Source organism: Diabrotica virgifera, chromosome 9 (genome assembly GCF_917563875.1).
Source record: "Diabrotica virgifera virgifera chromosome 9, PGI_DIABVI_V3a".
NCBI classification, from domain to species: domain Eukaryota; kingdom Metazoa; phylum Arthropoda; class Insecta; order Coleoptera; family Chrysomelidae; genus Diabrotica; species Diabrotica virgifera.
In genome coordinates this window covers 58,965,176-58,987,306 of record NC_065451.1, presented here as the reverse complement: position 1 = coordinate 58,987,306, position 22,131 = coordinate 58,965,176, and the positions used below count along the sequence as shown (strand labels likewise).

The window sequence follows — 22,131 nt, the reverse complement described above, 5'->3', positions numbered from 1 at the left end:
AGTGTAAAACACGAATGGAATCTGGATAAGAATCACCCTGTAAAAATTTTATTTTTTCCTAATAATTTTTTTAGTTAGCCTTGGGATGTTTTTTGTTATGGAACATTTGAAATATTAGGTTCACTGTTAAATGTCTTAGTCAACTCATTATTTGGATTTTATGTAGATTTTTACATGTTTATTGAATAATCATTCAAGAAAAATGATATATTAATAGATTTTTTGGTAAGACATAACCAAACATATGAAATTCTCAATTAATATTGGAAATAATTATCATTCCTCTGTAGGTTTTAAACTGATTGAACATCCAATATTTTTATAAATTCAATATATTTTTAGAAATATCATATTCTCTCAGATAAATCATATTATATTCTATTAGGCTATTGATTATGTACTATAGAAAGGAACTACAACGTTAACGGGGTTTTATTATTTCATATGGTCAACGAAAATCTATATATGAAAAAACCGCGGAGTGCTACCATTTAAAGGGGTGCGTTTTTCAGAAATGGGTGAATTAGTCCCTGGGCACAGGTTACATTAGGGTGAGTTCTATGTACTTTTGGTACAAACACGTGTACATAAAAATTGTTCCTGGTTAAATTCTCTATCTAAATATAACTTTTTAAAGTCAAAGATACTTTTTTTTTACAAAAATATATTCAAAAGAAAAAGCACAAAGAAACCCAAAAGAAAGAAATTTTGTATTTTGTCCCATAACTTTTGTCCACGGGGATATGGGTATAGAAGTTGCTTCACAGAAAAAACTTACATATTTTCCCTTTAAAATTATGTTTAGTAGAGGTCATTAGGATTTACAGTTTTCGAAATACGATTTTTCAAAATTTGCCACTCACAGCAATTTTAAGCAATTTTCCTTGTTATTTCGCAAATATTGTTCTGTAACTTTTTTCTACATAACTTTAGGTATATGCAATGGTACATGTAAGAGGAATAGAAATCAATTACCTTTAAAGTGGTCTACTCTATAATGTTGTACGACTTCTTTTAAAGAGGTTATCTTTTTCTAGACTTTATACTTTTAACGAGTTTTTATATTTTTTACGATTATTGTTTAAATTCCCCACTATAACTTTTTTTTCTATATGGTATATATTATATTAAAAAAAAAGAAAGCTTATTCTGTTTAATTTAAAATAAATGGAGTATTATAAAAAATTCTAGGGTTATTTTTGAATAAGATATGCTTTTTCAAATTGTAATAAATACTTGCAACGATTTTTGATTTTAGGATTATTTTATAAATTCCTCATTATAACTTTTTTATGTGATTGTGTGTTATGATTGAATCTAATTTTTTATAGGTAATAGGTACTTTGGATCCACTTGACTCGGCCGGGCAAACTTCAAAATATAGATTAATTCCAATATTTATTGACAAAGCTCCTGCACCACAAGCTTTGCTTGAAAAAATAGCATGTAAATGTACCAAAGGATGTACAAAAAACTGCGGTTGTAGGAAGATAGGAATTAGTTTTCAATATTCTGCAAAGGGTGCATGTGCATGGGTACTAATTGTGGGAACTCTAAGATAACTGAGGTGTCAGAGGAAGATATTGAAGCTAATGCTAACAAAGAGATGGACTTTGATTTTGAAAATATTTTAACTGTCAACGTTTAAATAATTTTAACCAAAGTGATGTTTTTTAAGACTAATGTTTATGTAATTCGTGTAAAAGAAATAATTTTAAATATTACAGGTTAAAAAATATCAAAGAATCACTCGGTTTCCATTATGTATTTAAATATAGATGATCCACCATTTTAAAGAACAGAAAGTAAGCCCTCTTTGTTGCGCAATATATAGAGATAGTATATTCATGTACAAGAAAAAAAAAGTTATAATGATAAATTTCAAATATAATCGTAGAAAATGTAAAAACAATAGTTTTTTTTATTATGTATTATATAATATATAATATATGTATTATATAATAATTTTATTTTATTTTTATATTATATTATAAAAAAATCGTTAAAAGTATAAAACCTTGAAAAACCATAATCTCTTTAAAAAAAAGTCGTACAACGTTATACAGTAGACCATTTTAAAGGTAATTGATTTCTATTCCTATTACGTGTACCATTACATATACCTAAAGTTACGTAGAAAAAAGTTACAGAACAATATTTGCGAAATAACAAGAAAAATTGTCCAAAATTGCTGTGAGTGGCGAAATTTGAAAAATCATATTTCGAAAACTGTAAATCCTAATGACCTCTACCAAACATCATTTTAAAGAGAAAATATAAGTTTTTTTTCTGTGAAGCAATGTCTATACCTATATCTCCGTGGACAAAAGTTATGGGACAAAAAACAAAATTTCTTTCTTTTGGGTTTCTTTGTGCTTTTTCTTTGGAATATATTTTTGTAAAAAAAGTATCTTTGACTTTAAAAAGTTACATTTAGATAGGAAATTTAACCAGGAACAATTTTTATGTAGACGTATTTATACCAAAAGTGCTTATAACTCACCCTAATGTAACCTGTGCCCAGGGACTAATTCATCCATTTCTCAAAAACGCACCCCTTTAAATGGTAGCACTCCGCGGTTTTTTCATTTATAGATGTCCATTGACCATATCAAATAATAAAACCCCGTTAACGTTGTAGTTCCTTTTAGCTATCTTATTTTGAATATAATCAATATCAAATTTCAGTTTCAAAGTCATTATATCTGTTCATATCTTCAAACTCACATGTTCAAGGTTAAATGAGATTAGTTTTTGTCCCAGTTAATGGTCACTTTTTCAGTATTATTTCTTCTAAAAAAAAGTTTCTGATTTATCTCTTCTTCTCTCTACTTTTTGGTCACATGTTTATATGGGAAATAAAACTAGGGATCTGTTTTTAGCAATTTGAAAGCAACATATGAAGTCATAGCCCTTTAAACATCTCGAAAAGCCCTGAGACAGCTACAGACAAGTCAATTTGGGAGTATGTCATTGGGAGCAAGCTATGAGCGTTCCAGGTCAATTTTTTTCTGGACACCTGGGCCTACAGGAGGCATGATTTGGCACCATCCTGGTGCTCATTTTAGAGGATGCAACAGCAACCTGTTAGAAGTCGTTTGGGTTTGTTTGGGAACAATTAGTGTGAGATCAACAAATGAGAACAAATTGCAGTGAAAAATTATTTTTTCTCACGGGTTCGCCTACGGTCTTCCATACTACGATCGCCGTTTCCATGGTAACATGAACAACACAAACACAATTATTGTTGTCAAATAAATGTGTTAAAGCAAAACTTACCAGGAATTGCCTTTCACAATTGTTCAAAAATATCTGTTAATTAGAATTTTAAAAAATAAGGTAGGTATATAAATTTTAATAATATTAAATACCTACATTGTATATGTATTTTATTTCATTTTATGCATATGTGTAATATACCTAAAAGCACCTAAATTATTTAATTTTGAAGTTTGAACTCTTGACAAAACCGCATCTATAGAAAAAGTACAGTGTACAACACATGAGAAAATTATATATTTCTCTCGCGATTTGCGGCCCTCGCCTCGTGCCTCAACTCGTGCCCACAAACTTCTGCGCTAGTGAGAAATATGTCTCTTTTCTCACTTGTTGTACAATATACTGTTATTTAGTATCATCAAACGCTATTAAAGCCTAAAGTTACTCTGATTTATGTGACAACTAGTTTCATTCAATTTTGGCAATAAGGGGTAGTTTTCACCCCTAAAAAATAATAATCGCACATCGGCATAGGGCAGACTTTGAATTAGGAGATAAGTGATAGAATTAGTAGGAGGTAATATCCTATTTTTGCTCTCATTGACTGGCGTATACAGGGTGTTTCATTAATAATTGTCCATATAGTAATTGGAGAAACCTTAGCACAAAATACCAAGATTTAACCTAAAACACTTAAATAAAATGTGGTTCCTTACTGAGTTACAGGGTGTTTTAATTAAAAATTTAAAAAATATTTTTGCTTAGCATTTTAAAACTATTCGACGTATCCTTTTCATACTTGGCAGGAAGTATATGTACTGTACAAACTACTAAATTATGTTAAACAAACATGTCTGGTTATTACTAGAGGCGTACGACGAGGGAAAGTGAATGGTTGACCCTTTTCAAATTCTACGCCACTGACGAAATTACTATTTTAGTTCAATTTTTGGATTCTCCAATACTTTCAATGAAAATAATATACTCTTAATTCGTAATGATAAAGTAATTAGTTTTCGAGATCTTTGAAGTTAAAAAAGAAACGACACGGTTATTTTGATTAATGTATTGTGTCGCTTCATTTTTAATTTAAAATATCTCGAAAACTAATCCTTTCATCGTTACGAATGAAGAGTATATTATTTACATAAAAAGTATTGCAAAATCAACAAATTACACTAAAATAGCAATTCCGTCAGTGGCGTAGAATTTGGGAAGTTTTAACCAGCAACTATCCCCTGTCGTACGCCTCTGGTAGTAGATAGAAACGTTTATGTATCTTAATTTAGTAGAGTGTACAGTACCTACACTTTCTGCCAAGTATGATAAGGATACGCCAAATAGTTTTAAAATAATTTCTAAATTTTAATCATATGAATCATATCATAAATTAATCAAAATAACTGTGCCGTTTCATATTTAACTACAAATATCTCCAAAACTAACGACTTTATCGCTACCAATGAAGAGTATATTATTTACGTGGAAAGTATTGGAGAATCTAAAAATGGCGCTAAAATAGTTATTCTTTCAGTGGCGTAGAATTTAAGAAGGGTCAACCATTCACTATCCCCTGTCGTACGCCTTTGGTAGTAGCTAGACACGTTTGTTTATCATTATTTAGTAGGGTGTCTAGTAGTCCCACTTTTTGCTAAGTATGAGAAGGATACGTCGAACAGTTTTAAAATGCTGAGAAAAAATAGTTTTTAAATTTTTAGATAAAACACCCTATAACTCAGTAAGGAACCATATTTTATTTAAGTGTTTTAGGTTAAATCTTCGTATTTTATGCTAATGTTCCTCCAGTTACTAAACTGCGCGTCATAGAAAACGGGCACCCTAAAAAATGGGTAATTTTTGAGGTTGCGTATCTCCTTAACCTGTTGTCCGATTTAAGTGATTTTTGAATATGTTATAGCCTTGTTCTTTGTCAATGTACCTGTAGTAATATTTTTGCTGAACAGGTAAATTTTCATTGTATGCTGGGTGTACGAATCAAACTGTGTTTTTTTCTCAAAGTTTGCAACACCCTGTGGAATATCCTAGCATTTATAAAATACTGAAATTAAAACTCAACTATAGCCTGAGGTTTCTCAACATTCTGTTTTTTGATTCATTCGCTTATGTTGGATAATACAAAAGTTAGGTACTTTAACAATTAGCCATGTTCTTTTTCAGTACAGGGTTTTTCTAAACAAGTACGACAAACTTTAAGGGGTAATTCTGCATTAAAAAATAATGACAGTTTGTTTTATAATCATATGTCCGCAAATGCTTCGTTTGTGAGATACGGGATGTTGAATTTTTTCTTACAAACTGACGATTTATTTATTGCTTTAACACCGGTTGAGATATGCAAATAAAATTTGGTGGGTTTTAAGACGTAGTTATTGCACATTTTTTGACATACAATTAGGAAAGTCATATTCACCATTGGCGTGCATACGGGTGATATGATCGGTCATATTACCCATATGCACGCCAATAGTGAATATAAAATTCTTGATTGTAAGTCAAAATATTCGCAATAACTATCTCTTAAAACCTGCCAAATTTCATTATGCGTATCTCAACCGGTTTTAGGGCAATAAAATAAATCGTCAGTTTGTAAAACAAATTTAATATCCCGTATCTCGTAAACGAAGCATTTGCGGACATAAGTTTATAAAGCAAACGGTCATTATTTTTTCATCAGAATTGCCCCTTAAAGTTTGTCGCACTTATTTACAAACAACCTATACTGATGAAGAACATGACTAGTTGTTAAAGTACATAACTTTTGTATTATCCAACATAACAGAATGAATCCAGAAGCAGAATATTCAGAAAACCTGAGGCTATAGTCGGGATTTCATTTCAATATTTTATACAGGCTAGAATATTTCACAGGGTGTTGCGAACTTTGAGAAAAAAACACAGTTTGATTCGTACACCCGGTATAAAATGAAAATTTACCTGTTGAGCAAGAATATTATCACAAGGATATTGACAAAGACTAAGGCTGTAACATATTCAAAAAATCACTTAAATCGGACAACAGGTTAAGGAGATACGTGACATCAAAAATTACCCATTTTTTAGGGTGCCCGTTTTCTATGACGCGCAGTGTATATGGACAATTATTATTAATGAAACACCCTGTATAAATTATTATTATTTAATTTAGAGAAATATACTTTGGCATTAATATTTTCGTTTTATCTTTTCAATAAAAAAATAGGAAATGCAACAAATATCCTTTATTACGTTTATGATAAGATAAAACTCTCGTAGTAAAACTATTAATTAAAACTATTAATCAAAGAAAGTTGCCAGTTAGTCTAACATTAACCAGTATTCATTCAGTACGGGTATTTCTGGAAGTATTAACTTATTAAGATGCAGAAGGCACTAATTTCTTTGGCTGTACTGTCTTTGGTACAGTTATCTTATGCCGCATTACCCGTTAGAGTAAGTAGTGTATATTTTTACTGCATTTTATATTATACAGTGCCGGCAAAAAAATCTTTACAAAGTGAATAAAATGCATAAATCAAGATAATTATTATTTTAATTGTACCAATAATTAATACTTACAGAGAATTTACAGAGCCCCCTTTCTCAAGTAACATTGAAGCACGAACTTTCTCTTTATTTCTGAGTTTCTTTCACCTCATACTTTTTACTTAAAATTTTCAAGAAGTTTTACAGTGACTACTTGTATAAAGATGTACAGTACAAAATGCACAGAATAAACTAAAGAAAATGAGCGGTCAGTGGTCAGTAAACTACAGTTACCTGCTGACACCAGTACGTAATCACCTCTCTTATCAAAAACTAAACAGGCTCAGTTAGAACACATGCAATTTTTCTTAGAATTTAGTGATTTATTTGGCACAGTAAAGATTTTTTTGTCGGCACTGTACTATTTTGAAAATTTTCTTGCGTGATCGTGATCACATTTTTTACAACCATAAAGTTATTCCATCTTTAAATATTCTTACACAGTACTCGTGAATTATAAGTACTAGGTACACAAATTTTCTTTTCCCGCGTGTTTATGTAAGTCTATAAATTAAGCTTTAAAATGAGACTTTGTAAAGCTCGTTACGATTGAAAAAGCTTCGAACAATTTTTTATCTACTCTATGTCATATTATGCAGGGGCCCCGCAAAGCTTGGCGCCCGCGTGCGGGACATATTTTAGCGCCCTTTAAATCTACTATACAGGGTGAGTGGGGAGGAACGCACCAAACTTTAAACTGTATAATATACGTAAAAATAATCAAAAATAACTCATATGTTGTTATTCGATTTTCATTTGTTTCCGAGATACGGGGTGTTATAGTTTTTCTTACAAACTGACGGTTTATTTATTGCTCTAAAACCGGTTGAGGTGTGCAAATGAAATTTGGTGGGTTTTAAGACATAGTTGGTGCACATGTTTTGACATAAAATTAAGAATTTTATATTTCCCATTGGCGCGCGTACGGGTAATAGTCTAAAATTTTTGAAACAAAAAAAAATAGTACACTACTGAGATATTTCAAATTCAAAATTATTTTTGAATTCCCTGTCCAATTTTTGACAAACAATCTTTCATGTTTGTTCACACGATGCTTCGATTTCATGCAAAAAATAAAATATCTTAAAGCTTACAAAGTATTCGAAATAAGTTTCTACACACTCATATAGAAACTTCGTCGAAAACTTTGTAAGATGTTGTTAAGATGTTTTATTTGTTGCATGAACACGAAGCGTCGCATGAAAAAAAAAGGAGATAGATTTTTTGTCACAAATTGAACGAGGAATTCAAGAAAGATTTTTAATTTGAAATATTTCAGTGGCGTATCATTTTTAACTTTAAAAAATTTCAGACTATTACCCGTACGCGCGCCAATGGTGAATATCAAATTCTTAATTGTATGTCAAAACATGAGCAATATCTATGTCTTAAAACCCACCAAATATCATTTGCACACCTCAACCGGTTTTATAGCAATAAATAAATCGTCAGTTTGTAAGAAAATTTTAACACCCCGTATCTCGGAAACAAATTAAAATCGAATAACAACATATGAGTTATTTTTGATTATTTTTACGTATATTAAAGTCTTAAAGTTTGGTCCGTCCGTCCCCCAATCACCCTGTATAAAACTAATAAATATTTTTGAAAAATTTAAACCCAGAATTAAAGACTACATTATTACTGAGGCCGAAAGTCCCTGAAAACTTCTATAATATTTATTTTAATAAGTTACAGGAGTGAAAATAAAAGAGAAAATTTAGTGTGATTTTTAATAATTGCAAATATTTAATTCAAAAGCAACTTTTTATTTGTCTTAAGGGACTGTCGGCCCTCGGCAATAACGTTATCTTTCATTCTGCGTTTAAATTAAAAAAAAAATACTTATTAGTTTTCTCAGGATTCGAAAAGAATGAAAACATTTAAAACACATTGAAAATTTTGACAGGCGACATTTTGCGCCTTTCCCCTTAAATTTTTTTGCAACATTAATCAAGCACCCTGCATATTAAATTAAAAATTTACATTTAAGTAAATAAACAATAATATTTGTCATTTCAAAGTTTTCAAACTAATTTTATACATGGTGTCTACATAACTAGGAACCATATGGGAAACTGTTTTATTATTAATTTTACGAGAAAAAGTTATTCTTCATAAAAAGTTCTGCATTTTCTAGAACTTAGAATGCAACCATCAAATATCAAATTTTATGAATCTTATACGAGGTTGTCAAAAAATATATATTTCGGTCAAGAGCAAAGTACGTTTATTTTGCCAATATTGAAAAGTTATTATGAAAAGCTGTTCAGCATTAAAAACTATGTTTCTGTATGCAATTACATCCTTCTAATTGAAATGAGGCCCTTAGAACACAAGCAGGGCCGCATTTAGGTCAAATGACGCCCTAGGAAATTCTCTAGTAGCCGCTCTTCAAAACTGTACCATTTTTGCGAAAAAAATTGCCGCCCTCTCATAACTTGCCGCCCTAGGCAACTGCTTATATTGCCTAATGCATAAAGTGGCCCTGAACACAAGGGGTGTAAGTGACTATTTTAGAAAATCAGATTGTAAATACAAAAATTGACTCCCAAACACTTATAAAACATGGTGGCTTCAAACTTTCTACATAAACTAACAATAAAATGATCAAAAATGACATGTCATTAAAAACAAGTGGTTCCTATATACCTAGATTTTTTAAATTTGTCTAGAATTTTGAACATTGTTTTCTCAAAACTTGTCACTTATACCCCTTGTGTTCTAAAGGCCTCAAATATTGTGGTCTAGAAAGGCACTTTACTTTTGATCGAAACTCATATTTTTTTACATATATCTCATATTATTATAAAATTGAAAAAAATTGATAGATAGGTTTTGATGGTTGCATCTTAGATTTTAGACCATGCAAAGCTTTTTAGAAAGAACTTTTTATCGTACATTAATTGTACTTTTCAACAACGCCCTTTAAATTTATTAGAAATAATAATGTGATAAATCTTTTATTATTAATAATTAACCCTTTTTAGTTATTACAAATAATGTTATAACTCTTTTATTATTATTAATTAATTAATTCAATAACAATAAAAGAGTTATCGCATTATTCGTACTAAATGAAAAGGGCGTTGGGTATCTGTATTTCAATTAAAAGGATGTAATTGCATATTAAAACATAGTTTTTAATTAATTCCAAACAACTTTTTGTAATAATAATTTTCGATATTGTGAAATATAAGGTACTCTTGATCGAAATTCATATTTTTGATACTCATAAGATTGACACAATTTTATATTAGGTTCCATTTTAGATTATAGACTATGCAAAGCATTTTATGAAGAATAAATTTTTTCCGTAAAATAATAATAAAAAAGTTTCCCATATGGTTCCAAGTTACGCAGGCACAATATCTTAATTATTTTCTGTTTTTTTTTTCAAATAAATTGTAAATTTTGGATTTCATTAGAGGAAACCCGATTATAACTATTTAAAATGAATTATTATTTTTCTATACAATGATTAAGATACTTACCATTTTCACAATTAATTTAATTTCCACATCACTTAAAATAACAACAAATAAAAAAAGATTGTCCAATATTTTCTACACGAAAACAAAAGTTTAAAATCAGGGCAGAACAAACCCAACGGATATTGCAATAATACCTAGTCGTAGGTAATAACTATTAACACCAATATAAAATAAAATTTTAAACCTATCACTGCAGGAAACCACCCCTTCACCAGTAACAGCAAATAATGTTTGTGCCTAACAAACGCATAGACGAGAAGGAAAAAATACTCAAGTCAAATACACAATCATAAGTCATAAACTATTGGTTTCCTTAAGGGTAATTATCATAAATTCGAGTAAAAGATTCACTTTAAACGGGCTCCACACTCTCGGCGAAGTTACTTCGCCAAAGTTGACCGAAGTCCGAAGTATGTTTTGTTCAAAAGTAAATGGTTTGAGTTCAATTAGTGCGGTCGTAAATATTATTAAATTTATCTGACCTGGCCCATTGTTAAGACCCACCCGGAGCGATAAGCCACCGAGGTAGACAGAGTTGGTCTTTTGCAATTAACACGGACTAGACGGTACTCCCATAATAAAGCCTAAAATAAATTTTACCTGAAACCGGGCCTTTTATACTATTATCGCTTAATCCGGGCTGTTTATAGTGGTAACTAATTGAACTTAACCATTTACTGTTTAACATACCATACCTCTCTACACACTCGTTCTACTTCGCGAGGAACACATTCAAGCGGTGCGATACCGACAAAGATCCCTTTGACTCGGACGCGCCAGACCGACAGAGAATGGAAGTAGAACGAAGTGAGGCAAAGTTGCACAAGGTGGCCGTCTCCACTCTCGTACTTGTTGAACCTCGATCGACTTCGGCGAGAGTGTGGAGCTCAAATTATACGAGAAAAACTGCTTGATCCAGCAAGTTGTGTATCATCATGGGTGAGGGATGGGCCGCGAATATGAAAAACATCAGAAAGTGAGTCGCCAGACATATAAGGTTGGGAACCACTGGTTTACAACATAAAATCGATTGGATGGTATGCCAAGCGTAATTCAATCTACTTCAAAGAAAAAAATTAGGAAGGAACAACAAAATGTAATATATTTTTGATGGAGTAAGTTCAACACGGGAATAATTATTTTTTCAGTAATAACACAATATTTGATTTTTGAGATTTATCTAGCTGTTCATGAAATAATTAAAATTGTATTTAAAAAATGATTATCTCATTTAAAATAAATATTTCTTATTTACCAAACCTTCGGTTTGGCGCCCCTTTGGGGTTAGGCCCGCGTGCGCCGCACGCGTTGCACGCCCGGTTACGGGGGCGCTGATATTAAATATAGGTTTTTAGTTTGTGGAAACTGTCATTATAGATAGCAGTGTGTGAAGGGTTTAAAGTGTGCGTTAAGTAACAATGTATTTAAATGGGATTTACTTTTTCGCACTGGATACGTGCCTTTAGGTATTCTATTAACGTCTAATTGGAACTCGAACCAAAGAATCACCCTGTATATGCACAATATTTTTCATTGTGACAGTTAGCTGATACTATTTATTTGTAGGAATTTGGTGAACCAATGAAGACCGACTTTCAAATGTGGCACGACAACTGTGAAATTTACATTCCCGGTGTAACCCAAAAAGAAATCGATAGAGTTAGACAAGGACACTTCGATACAGAAAATCAAGCTATTAAGGTAAGTAAACCAATTATTGCTGAACGTAGAATTTTAACAGGCTATGTACATCAGCTCGTCATAAATTTGTATTCGATATTGATATATTTAGATAGTAGCCTAGTAGGTCGAAATTCGAAATTTGAAAGTTATGTGAACCTTTGGCAACAGTGCATCGGCAGTATGTGACACCAGCAAAGATGAAGGCACAATATTTTATTTCAATTTATGCATATAATATACCTAAAAGCCATAGGCGTAACCAGGGGTTTTTGGGGGTTGTAACCCCCCCATTGGGTTGTACTTTGAGCTCTATACGCTTAACACAATAGCTCTCAGATACCTTCCAGTAGTTGTAACCCCCCCTTTCAAGTAGATGTAACCCCCCCCTTAGGATCATCCTGGTTACGCCTATGCTAAAAGCACCTAAATTATTTAATTTTGAAGTTTGAACTCTTGACAAAACCGCATCCATAGAAAAAGTACAGTGTACAACACATGAGAAAATGACACATTTCTCCCTCGCTTGATTGGCTCGTGCCATCGTGCCAACAAGCTTCTGCGCTCGTGAGAAATATGTCTTTTTCTCACTTGTTGTACAATATACTATTTTTTCTTGTTAATGGCGGTACAGACTGGTTTTTGTAATATTTTATTTAATTAAGTATACAGGGTGAGTCACCACTAACGCGACGGAAGATTACAGCGAAATGGTAAAAGATTTGAAAAAAATTGAAATTGAATAGTTTGCAAGTTGATAAAAGCTACATTTTAAAATTATTTTGAAATATACAGGGTGTTCCAATAAATGGCGGCGTATCAAAGTTATATTTTTTCTTTTGAAACGCCCTGTATTTTATTGAATTTTTTAATTGTCCGCAAAAAATAAGGTATAGTTTCATAAGGCTTCCCTATACCTATGTACAGAGTGTTCTGAGTTATGTTGACTTCTCTTAAAATGTAAAGTTTATAAAGAAATTATAAAAACAGTACTTTTTCATCTAAATAGTTGGATATTGGTTGAACGTATTCCATGATTAATTATTACACATTTGTCTACAGGGTGTTCAAAATTTACAGTTTCATTAGTGGAGTATTCAATGTGTCATATCATGCTTATTTTAAATGGGAACATCACGCATATTAATAAATAATTATACTAAACGAATTTACCTCTTTCGAATGGTATATTGATGTCCTATACCTAGATGTTATAGTTTTTGCGTAATTTACAATTATTTAAATTCTTAATCTGTAAATCGATTTTAAAACAAAAGATGAAGCTAATTAATGTCATTGTATGACATTGTCATTTTATGACAATGCGATCTGGTAACTATTTTATAATTAATGCATTCCATGCTTGATTATTACACATTTATTTACAGGGTGTTCAAAATTTACAGTTTCATTATTGGATTATTAAATGTAGCATAATATGATGGTTATTTTATTAGAACACCATGTATATTAATCAAGGATTACACTAAACATAGGTTGTTCCTCTTTCGAATTGTATATGGTATATGTTTTATATCGAGCGATCCACAATTATTGGGATCAAAGTTATCCGTGCAAAAAATTACGTATGTCTTGTTTTAATCCGAAAGACCGCCAGAGTGTGACGTCACGGCCAAATGCGGCTATATTCATTGTTGTTATGATCACTTTTCCAAACAAAGAATAAAGATTGAAAACACGTTGAAAAGATACCCAATCTCAAGACCTTTTAATTCGTATAAAGTTAAAATTTTGCTTCCTCTGCTACTTTTTATGTTCAATTATAGTTTTTTTTTAAGTTGACGTATGTACACTGACAAGTATCTGTTAAAGTTGCCGTAAACTGGAAAGTATATCTGAATTAATAATAGACATGCATTATATAGCTATCTCTGTCGTTCAGAGCCACCTATGGTGACAATAATTTTGGATCACACGTTAACTAGGAGTCATAGTTTTTGCGTAATTTACAGTTTTCTTAAACGGTACATCGATATTAAAAATATTAATTGTCACTCTCGATTTTTAAACCCACCACCTTGGCATAGTTGTTATAGAGTGTACATAGTTGTAAATAAATACGTAGATATATTTTTATTTGCTGATTTGTAAAATAATTTTTTTTCTTTATTAAGTAATAATATTAAGAAAATAACTAAATACAAAATGAACCACAACTTACTATAATTAAAAAATTATCAGTAGTAATTGCACAAGAGCTCTGAAATTATTGAATTTTTCCCGAGTGACACTTTGACAGTTTTAATTCCACGAGCCGAAGGCGAGTGAAATTATGTCAAAGTGTCACGAGAGCAAAAATTCTATATTAATTTCAGAGGTCGAGTGCAATTTGTTGCGATTATTTCATGAATAAAACTGTTCAAAACCAAAATTTTATTGTAATTTATTTATGTAAGTACCATTAAACACACAGTTTTTATAAATATTTGACGATTGAAAGTCATCACTTTTATGATTTTTAAAACATTAATTGTCATTAGTGTCACTGAATGTATTTTTTCGTAGCAACGAAGGGCATCTGACGTAATATACTTAACGACGGGAGATTATAAAAAATTATCGATTTAATTCAGATTTCTGTAGCTTTCTATTGGTCAGAATCTCCTATGAATGAAATAATCAGTTATGTAATACATGTTCAAAATGTTTATACAACAAGCGATTTTAAATGATTTGTTTACATTATTTAACATAGCTGGTGTTATAAACGTAAAAGCGTTCGAAATTCTTAATTTCATAAAAATATCATCTGCAGTAGTAGGGTAGGAAGTGTAGCATTTACAATATTTTTAATATAACCCCATTTAAAAAAATTCACCTTGGTCAATTCTGGTGACCTAGGTGGCCAAATATATAGACCGAATCTATCTATCCATTTATTTCTGAATTTTATGTTGAGGTTGTTCTTAACATCACGACAAAAATAAGCAGGAACTCCGTCCAATTGGAGCCACATGTTTGTTCGCACGCTAAGTGGAAGGTTTTAAGAAAGATCCAAAAAACTTGTTTTAAGAAATTTAAAAAAGCTGCTCTATTCAGATTTTCGTAAAAAAATATGGATCGATAACGTACTCGCTCAGAATACAGCCCCAAACATTAACACTTCGGTGTTGGTGATCAACAGTAAAATGTTTGTTTACTGTATCATAATAAAATGAAAGCTGTCTATTAACTAGACCATTATTATAAAAAGCAGGTAGATACTTACCGTCATATTTTTAACAGGTAAACAAGTCAAATCCACAGCTCAGATTGTACCTCGGGCAGATTAGCTAAATATTTTAAACATCCATATCTAATGTAGCTTTTTAAACCAATGTTTCCTTGACGGACTTCTTTTACTGGGCTTTGACCCACATATTTTTGTTAAATACTATCTTGGTGGTTAGCATGTACATTGCACGTAAGCACTGATGATTTCACTGGTTACATTTCATTGATCGCACTGGTAAGCCAGTCGAAAACTAGCTGCGATTTTGATGTGGCCCTTTTGAGTGTTTTTAAATATACCTTTTATACTTGATTTTACTGTTTTTTGTATTTCATGGTATACAGCCAACCACAGGAAAATTTTTTCCTTGTGAATTTTTAGGTAGATTCGTCTGTACACAATACATTCTTAAAAAAAATCAGGATCTTTTCCAAATTCTTAAGTCTATAAATGAATAGTTAGAACGTTCCTTTTCTGTCTAATGCTGGTGTAGTTGAGTTTTATACGGATGATAGTGGTTTTTCTTATGTATTCTACATACACTCGTTTGACTGATTTCCAATTGACTCGAAATTTTTCACGTACTAGTTTTTGGGTTTTCCGTAACAGAAAGCAGGACATCAAGTTAAATGACGTCATTAAAAATAAATGGTATATTTTTATTTAACTTTTCGTACCTATGCAACATTACCAGTAGCACGGAACCTATCGAGAAATCTTTTAAAAACGCCCTTTTGGGTGTCTTCTATCAGGATACCTTTAAGCGTAAACTTTAGAAGCTAAGAGACAATTTTAAAAATATTCTCCAATGAAAAGTAGCATGTCTACTCTTTCAAAGATATCGTGATTATTCATTTTTAGGAACAATTAAATTTGAATGTAATTGGCTCTGCCAAAGCCATTTTAAGTAAAAAAAAATTGAACATACACCGATGTTTATAGTGTTGATAATTACCGGACCGTACTGTCATAAACTGACAATGTCATACAATGACATTAATTAACTACATCTTTTGTTTTAAAATTGATTTACAGATTAAGAATTTAAATAATTGTAAATTACGCAAAAACTATGACACCTAGATATAGTACATCCATATACCATTCGAAGGAGGTAAATTTGTTTAGTACAACTATTTATTAATATACATAGTGTTCCTTTTAAAATAAGTATCATATGACACATTGAATACTCCACTAATGAACCTGTAAATTTTAAACACCCTGTAGACAAATGTGTAATAATTAATCATGGAATGCATTCAACCAATATCCAACTATTTAGAGGTAAAAGTATTGTTTTTATAATTTCGTAAATAACTTGAGAATAAGCCTTCTTTTAAAACTTTACATTTTAAGAAAAGTCAACATAACTCAGAACACTCTGTACATAGGTATAGGGAAGCCTTATGAAACTATACCTTATTTTTTGCAGATAATTAAAAAATTCAATAAAATACATTGTGTTCTATAAGAAAAAATATAACTTTGATACGCCGCCATTTATTGGGACACCCTGTATATTTCAAAATAATTTTAAAATGTAGCTTTTATCAACGTACAGACTATTTAATTTAATTTTTTTTCAAATATTTTAGCATTTCGCTGTAATCCTCCGTCGCGTTAGAGGTGACTGACCCTGTATAGTATTTTTCACATACTAATATTTCTCAAATTCGGTTCTGTACCGCCATTCCTTAGATACTATATTACGAATATGAGTGCCAAATATCTGAGAGGAACTGTGATAACGGACCAACTAGATCCAGACATAGGAACAAAACGTAGAATAGCAATGACTAAAACTACTTTTATGAAAATGAAGTCACTTCTTTGCAATAATCATCTCAGTTTAGAACTAAGACAAAGAATGGTCCAGTGCTATGTTTGGTCCGTACTTTTGTATAGTGCAGAAGTGTGGACGCTAAAAGTATCGATCATGAAGAGAATTGAAGCATTGGAAATGTGGATTCATAGACGGATGTTGAAGATACCTTGGACAGCAAGAAAAACTAATGAAGAAGTACTAAGGAAGGTCAACAAAGACAAAGAACTGCTAAATAATGTTAAACATCAAAAAATATCTTATCTGGGACATGTAGTGAGGGGAAGTCGATATACAGTGGAACCTCGATAAGTCGGATTAATTGGGACCGCGGCCGATCCGGGTTATCGAAAATCCGGGTTAGCCGGAGAATATGGTAAAAATTACTAAAATATAGTATACTTACAGATAAACTCCATTATAATTGCAAAAACGTGAAATACATATAATATACACAGTCATGGGCGCCCATATAAAAATTTTCAGGGGGGCCAGACGTGAAGATTTTGCACATTACATTTTGTACACTATGGATAACAGTATATAGTTTAAAGCATCCGAAAAGCTAGGGGACCACTGCCCCCCTGCCCATGGGTATGGGCGCCTATGTGCACAGTACATCTAAACTACGTACGGTTGTATACAGTATTGTTCATTTATTGGTAATAAACTCAGTCAAACTGAAAAAATGTTTGTTTTGTCTGATGGAAATCGGTCCAAGTTAACCGGACTTCCGGGTTATCGGAGGCCGACTTATCGAGGTTCCACTGTACAATATTACAGCTGATCCTTAAAAGCAAAATAGAGGGCCGTACGGGTGTAGGAAGAAAACAAGTTTCTTGGTTAAAAAACATTCGTGAGTGGACTCAGATATCAAATGCAGGGCAATTATTCCATATTTAGACCAGTAAGGATCTGCGAAAAAACGTCTGTTTTTGGATGTGAGAGGTGACATTCGGAATTTTGCCGATAAAGTTAGGTGACACCTTCAGTAATAATAATTGACTTATGCTCCTTCTCAAATATGCCCGGAGCATTAATAAAAAAATTAAAATATTTAAAAATTTCGAAAAACATCAATTTTTTTCTGCTTTCTTTACTTATAACTTTAAAACGATTCGTTTTGGAACAAAGTCGTACAGAAATAAAATAAAGATAATTAAATTTTATATGATATACGACAGGTAAAAAATGTCTTAAGGTATTACCTTTTCTGCAATATAGCAATAAATCCAAAATAAGGGGGCAAAATAAGTCTGTTGTTATTCAATATTTTTTAACCACTTTCGTGGCACTTAGAACCTTAGTAATTCACTTAGGAAATTCTTTGTAACATACTTAAATCATGTACCAAATTTCATTAAAATCGACCTAATAAATTTTGCATAATAAATTTGCAATCTAAATGTTTTTAAAAAAGTTCAAATTTTTTAAAATCTTTCTGAACAAAAAGTAGACCATTTAGAAGTTGACTAATTTTTTTACATATAAAGAGGTACTCTACCTATCTAATACACTTTACAGAATTAAAATCGGATTATTTAAGGGGCCCCAGCAATGTTTTAAATTAATAAACAATTTTTGGCTTATAAACAAATAGCTTTGTTTAATAATAAAAAATTAATTTTTAGCAATGCAAATAATTAAAACCGGTATAATTTGACTTAAACTTTCAAATGCTGTCAGCAGAATTGCTATTTTATTTTTTAATCAAACATTATTCGCGTTCAAAAATTGCAATTTCTCGATTTTCTGAAAGTTCCACCGCGTTTATCTCGAAAACTATGCATCCTACGAAAAAACTTGTAGGAACATTTTTTGCTTAGAATTACCCAAGAAACACAAAAAAATGTTTTATTTTGCGAAAAATCGATTTTATGTAATTCCTCAAGTTCTTTGTTTATAACAACTTTATCGACACCCGGATCAACTGTTACCCAAAAAATTCGTGTTCTACGGGTCAAAATACATAAAAAACTTGGGTAAGCCCATCTAAATAAAGGAGCCCGTAGCACCCATTCTTGTCCACAGCACTAATTTGTTTATAAGCCAAAAAATTGTTTATAGCTTTAAAACATTGCTGAGGCTGCTTAAATAATCCGATTTCAATTCTGTAAAGTGCATTAGATAGTTGGAGTACTTCTTTATATGTAAAAAAATTGACAAATCTTTGTATGTTCCAGTTTTGTTGTGCAAGGTTTTAAAAAAATTTAATTCAAAAAAAAAGTTTAGATTGCAAAATTATTATGCAAAATCTAGTAAGTCAATTTTAATGAAATTTGGTGTATGGTTTTAGCACATTACAAAAATTTTCTAAGCGAATTAGGAAGGTTCCAAGTGTAACCTAAGTGATGGAAAATCATTGAATAAAGACAGGCTTGTTTTGCCCCCCTATTTTATATTTATTGCTATTTTGAAGCAAGGGTGATAAATTAAGACATTTTTAACCAATTGCATCGGATAGAAAATTTAATTATATTTGTTTTATTCCTATAGGACTTTGTTCTAAAATGAAAAGTTCTTAAGTTATAAGCAAAAAAAATAGAAAAAAAAAAAGAAATTTTTTGAAATTTTTAAATATTTTATTTTTTTATTTATGTTCCGGGCATATTTGAGAAGGAGCATAATTTAATTATTATTAACGAAGTTATCACCTAACTTTATCCGCAAAAATCTGAATGCCACCTCTCACATCCACCTAAAAACAGATCCTTACTGGTCTAATTGCAGAATATCGAGAAGCCTTCCCAATGGTAATCGCCAACGTCGGATAAATCTGATATGGCACGAGAAGAAGAAGAAGAAGTGCCAAATATCTCGACAAAATATTTAAAATTAAAGCTGCAATCTTGGAACTCGTTTTTTGTCTTGATGATGCGCTGATGTATATCTTAAGAGGAAACAGTAGCGATCAACAGGTAGCAAAAACGCGTTCCAAGATTGCGGCTGAAATTTTGAATATTTTTTCGAGATATTTGGCACACGTATTCGTAATATAATAAAGAATGGCGGTACAGAACCCAATTTAAAATATATATTAATATGTGGAAATTACTCTGTAATTAAATACAACATTAAAAAAACGAGCCTGTACCGCCATTAAGAAGAACAAAAAAATACACTTTCTTCAAATAAACTTTTTTATCCGATGCCTAGATTTTGTGTCATTTTGGAACTACTAATGAAATAAAAAAATTTAATTTTTAAAAATTTTAATTTAATAATTATAATTAAAATATATTAATATGTGGAAATTACTCTGTAATTAAATACAATATTAAAAAAACGAGCCTGTACCGCCATTAAGAAGAACAAAAAATACACTTTCTTGAAATAAACTTTTTTATCCGATGCCTAGATTTTGTGTCATTTTGGAACTACTAAATTTTTTTATTTCATTAGTAGTTCCAAAATGACACAAAATCTAGGCATCGGATAAAAAAGTTTATTTGAAGAAAGTGTATTTTTTTGTTCTTCTTAATGGCGGTACAGGCTCGTTTTTTTAATGTTGTATTTAATTACAGAGTAATTTCCACATATTAATATATTATTTAAATTGGGCTCTGTACCGCCATTCTTTATTATATTACGAATACGTGTGCCAAATATCTCGAAAAAATATTCAAAATTACAGCCGCAATCTTGGAATGCGTTTTCGCTACCTGTTGATCGCTACTGTTTCACCTTAATAGTTTTATATGTTTTCCGTTTGTTTTGTTTTCCTTTTGGCGAAATCTCCAAAAAAATTGAATGCAAATTGAGGCTTTCCAATTATTACATCTCCAGATACTTTTGAATATTTTTGTAACATACATATTTTATATCGGAATGGATGCCTGAAATATCAACAGACGAAATAAGGAATACGCTAAAGAAAATGAAACGAAATAAAGCTTCAGGAGAAAATAATACACAGGCTTATGATTCAATTAATCGTTCAACATTATGGAAGGCAATGATTGAGCTCGGCGTACCCAAGAAACTAACTGCGGTAACACATACAGGGTGACTGATTAGTGGGGTAAAGCTTAATAGATCAGCTATAGTAATATATAGCAATAAAAGTTAATAACAAAAATGTTAGCCACCTTTGAGCTTCGCATTACAAAATTAGTTATAATGTTATGTGTTCGATATCACAGTGGCAGACCAAACATACGTTTTTTTTTAAATGAAACATCTTATATTTTATTTTATATTCGAAATCATCTTAACTTCTCCATTACAAAAATATAAAGCTTTGGTATGTTATACAGGGTATTTACAAAGTTATAACCAATTTAATATGAAAATCGTAACAAGTTTAACTCTCTGTAGAAATAAAAATAAGCAAAACAGCAATGGTTTATTAATGCCATGTTTTTTTACGTATTGTCAAAATTTTCAATAATTATTGATATTGCTAATTTTCTTTATATCAAATACAGGGTGATTCAAAACGCAAGTACATTATTTTCTCAGTAATTTTAAATGGAACATCCTGTATTTTATATCACTATTGAAAAGTACCATTACCGTACTTTAATTTTTAGATAACATTCCCTATGTTTTAATTTATTAGTTTTTGAGATATTTTTATTTTTCAGAGCACATTATTTTAGGTGTATAAATTTATCTAAATTTTAAGTAAGCCATGACTAAAATGGCAATTAACGATTACTGATTATCAATCCGGTAATCAATGTAACAATATAGCAAATAAAGAAACAAAAATAATTTATTAGTAATACATTTTACAAAAATAAACACAACCACAACATGCAACAATTTTGAAACAATTAAAAACTACTTTTTTATGTAAATGTAACAAATAAAGAAAGAAAAGTAGTAATAAATGTAATAAATTTTACAAAAAAACTCACAAACACAAAATACAACATTTTGTGAAAACAACTAAACACTACTTTTTTATGTAAATGTAACAAAGTAACAAATAAAGAACGAAAACTAATTTATCAGTAATACATTTTGCAAAAAAAAACATGTTTGAAAAAATAAGAAGCTACTTTTAATAAAATATGTTTAATATTTAATTACATAAGGTGTTCAAAATTACCTCCTAACACATTTATGCACGCCTAAAAACGATCATTTAATGAGCTACTTACTCTACGAAGCATTTTTGTAAATTAACACAT

The 22,131-nt window shown here is 30.8% G+C and overlaps 2 protein-coding genes across 4 annotated transcripts in view; one reads left to right on the top strand and one right to left on the bottom strand.

Annotated features, from left to right (window-relative positions):
- The window catches only part of LOC114339168 (dynein axonemal heavy chain 1-like), a 1,269,803-nt gene that overhangs the window by 365,394 nt on the left and 882,278 nt on the right, over nt 1–22,131 (bottom strand). The window lies entirely within an intron of this gene.
- Nucleotides 6,515–22,131, top strand: part of LOC114336480 (uncharacterized) — a 63,017-nt gene continuing 47,400 nt past the window's right edge. Inside the window, exons 1-2 of the mRNA XM_028286854.1 lie at nt 6,515–6,669; nt 11,823–11,957. Of these exons, the coding sequence (XP_028142655.1) occupies nt 6,598–6,669; nt 11,823–11,957 (207 nt within the window). The 5' untranslated portion in view covers nt 6,515–6,597. The remainder of the gene's footprint in view (nt 6,670–11,822; nt 11,958–22,131) is intronic.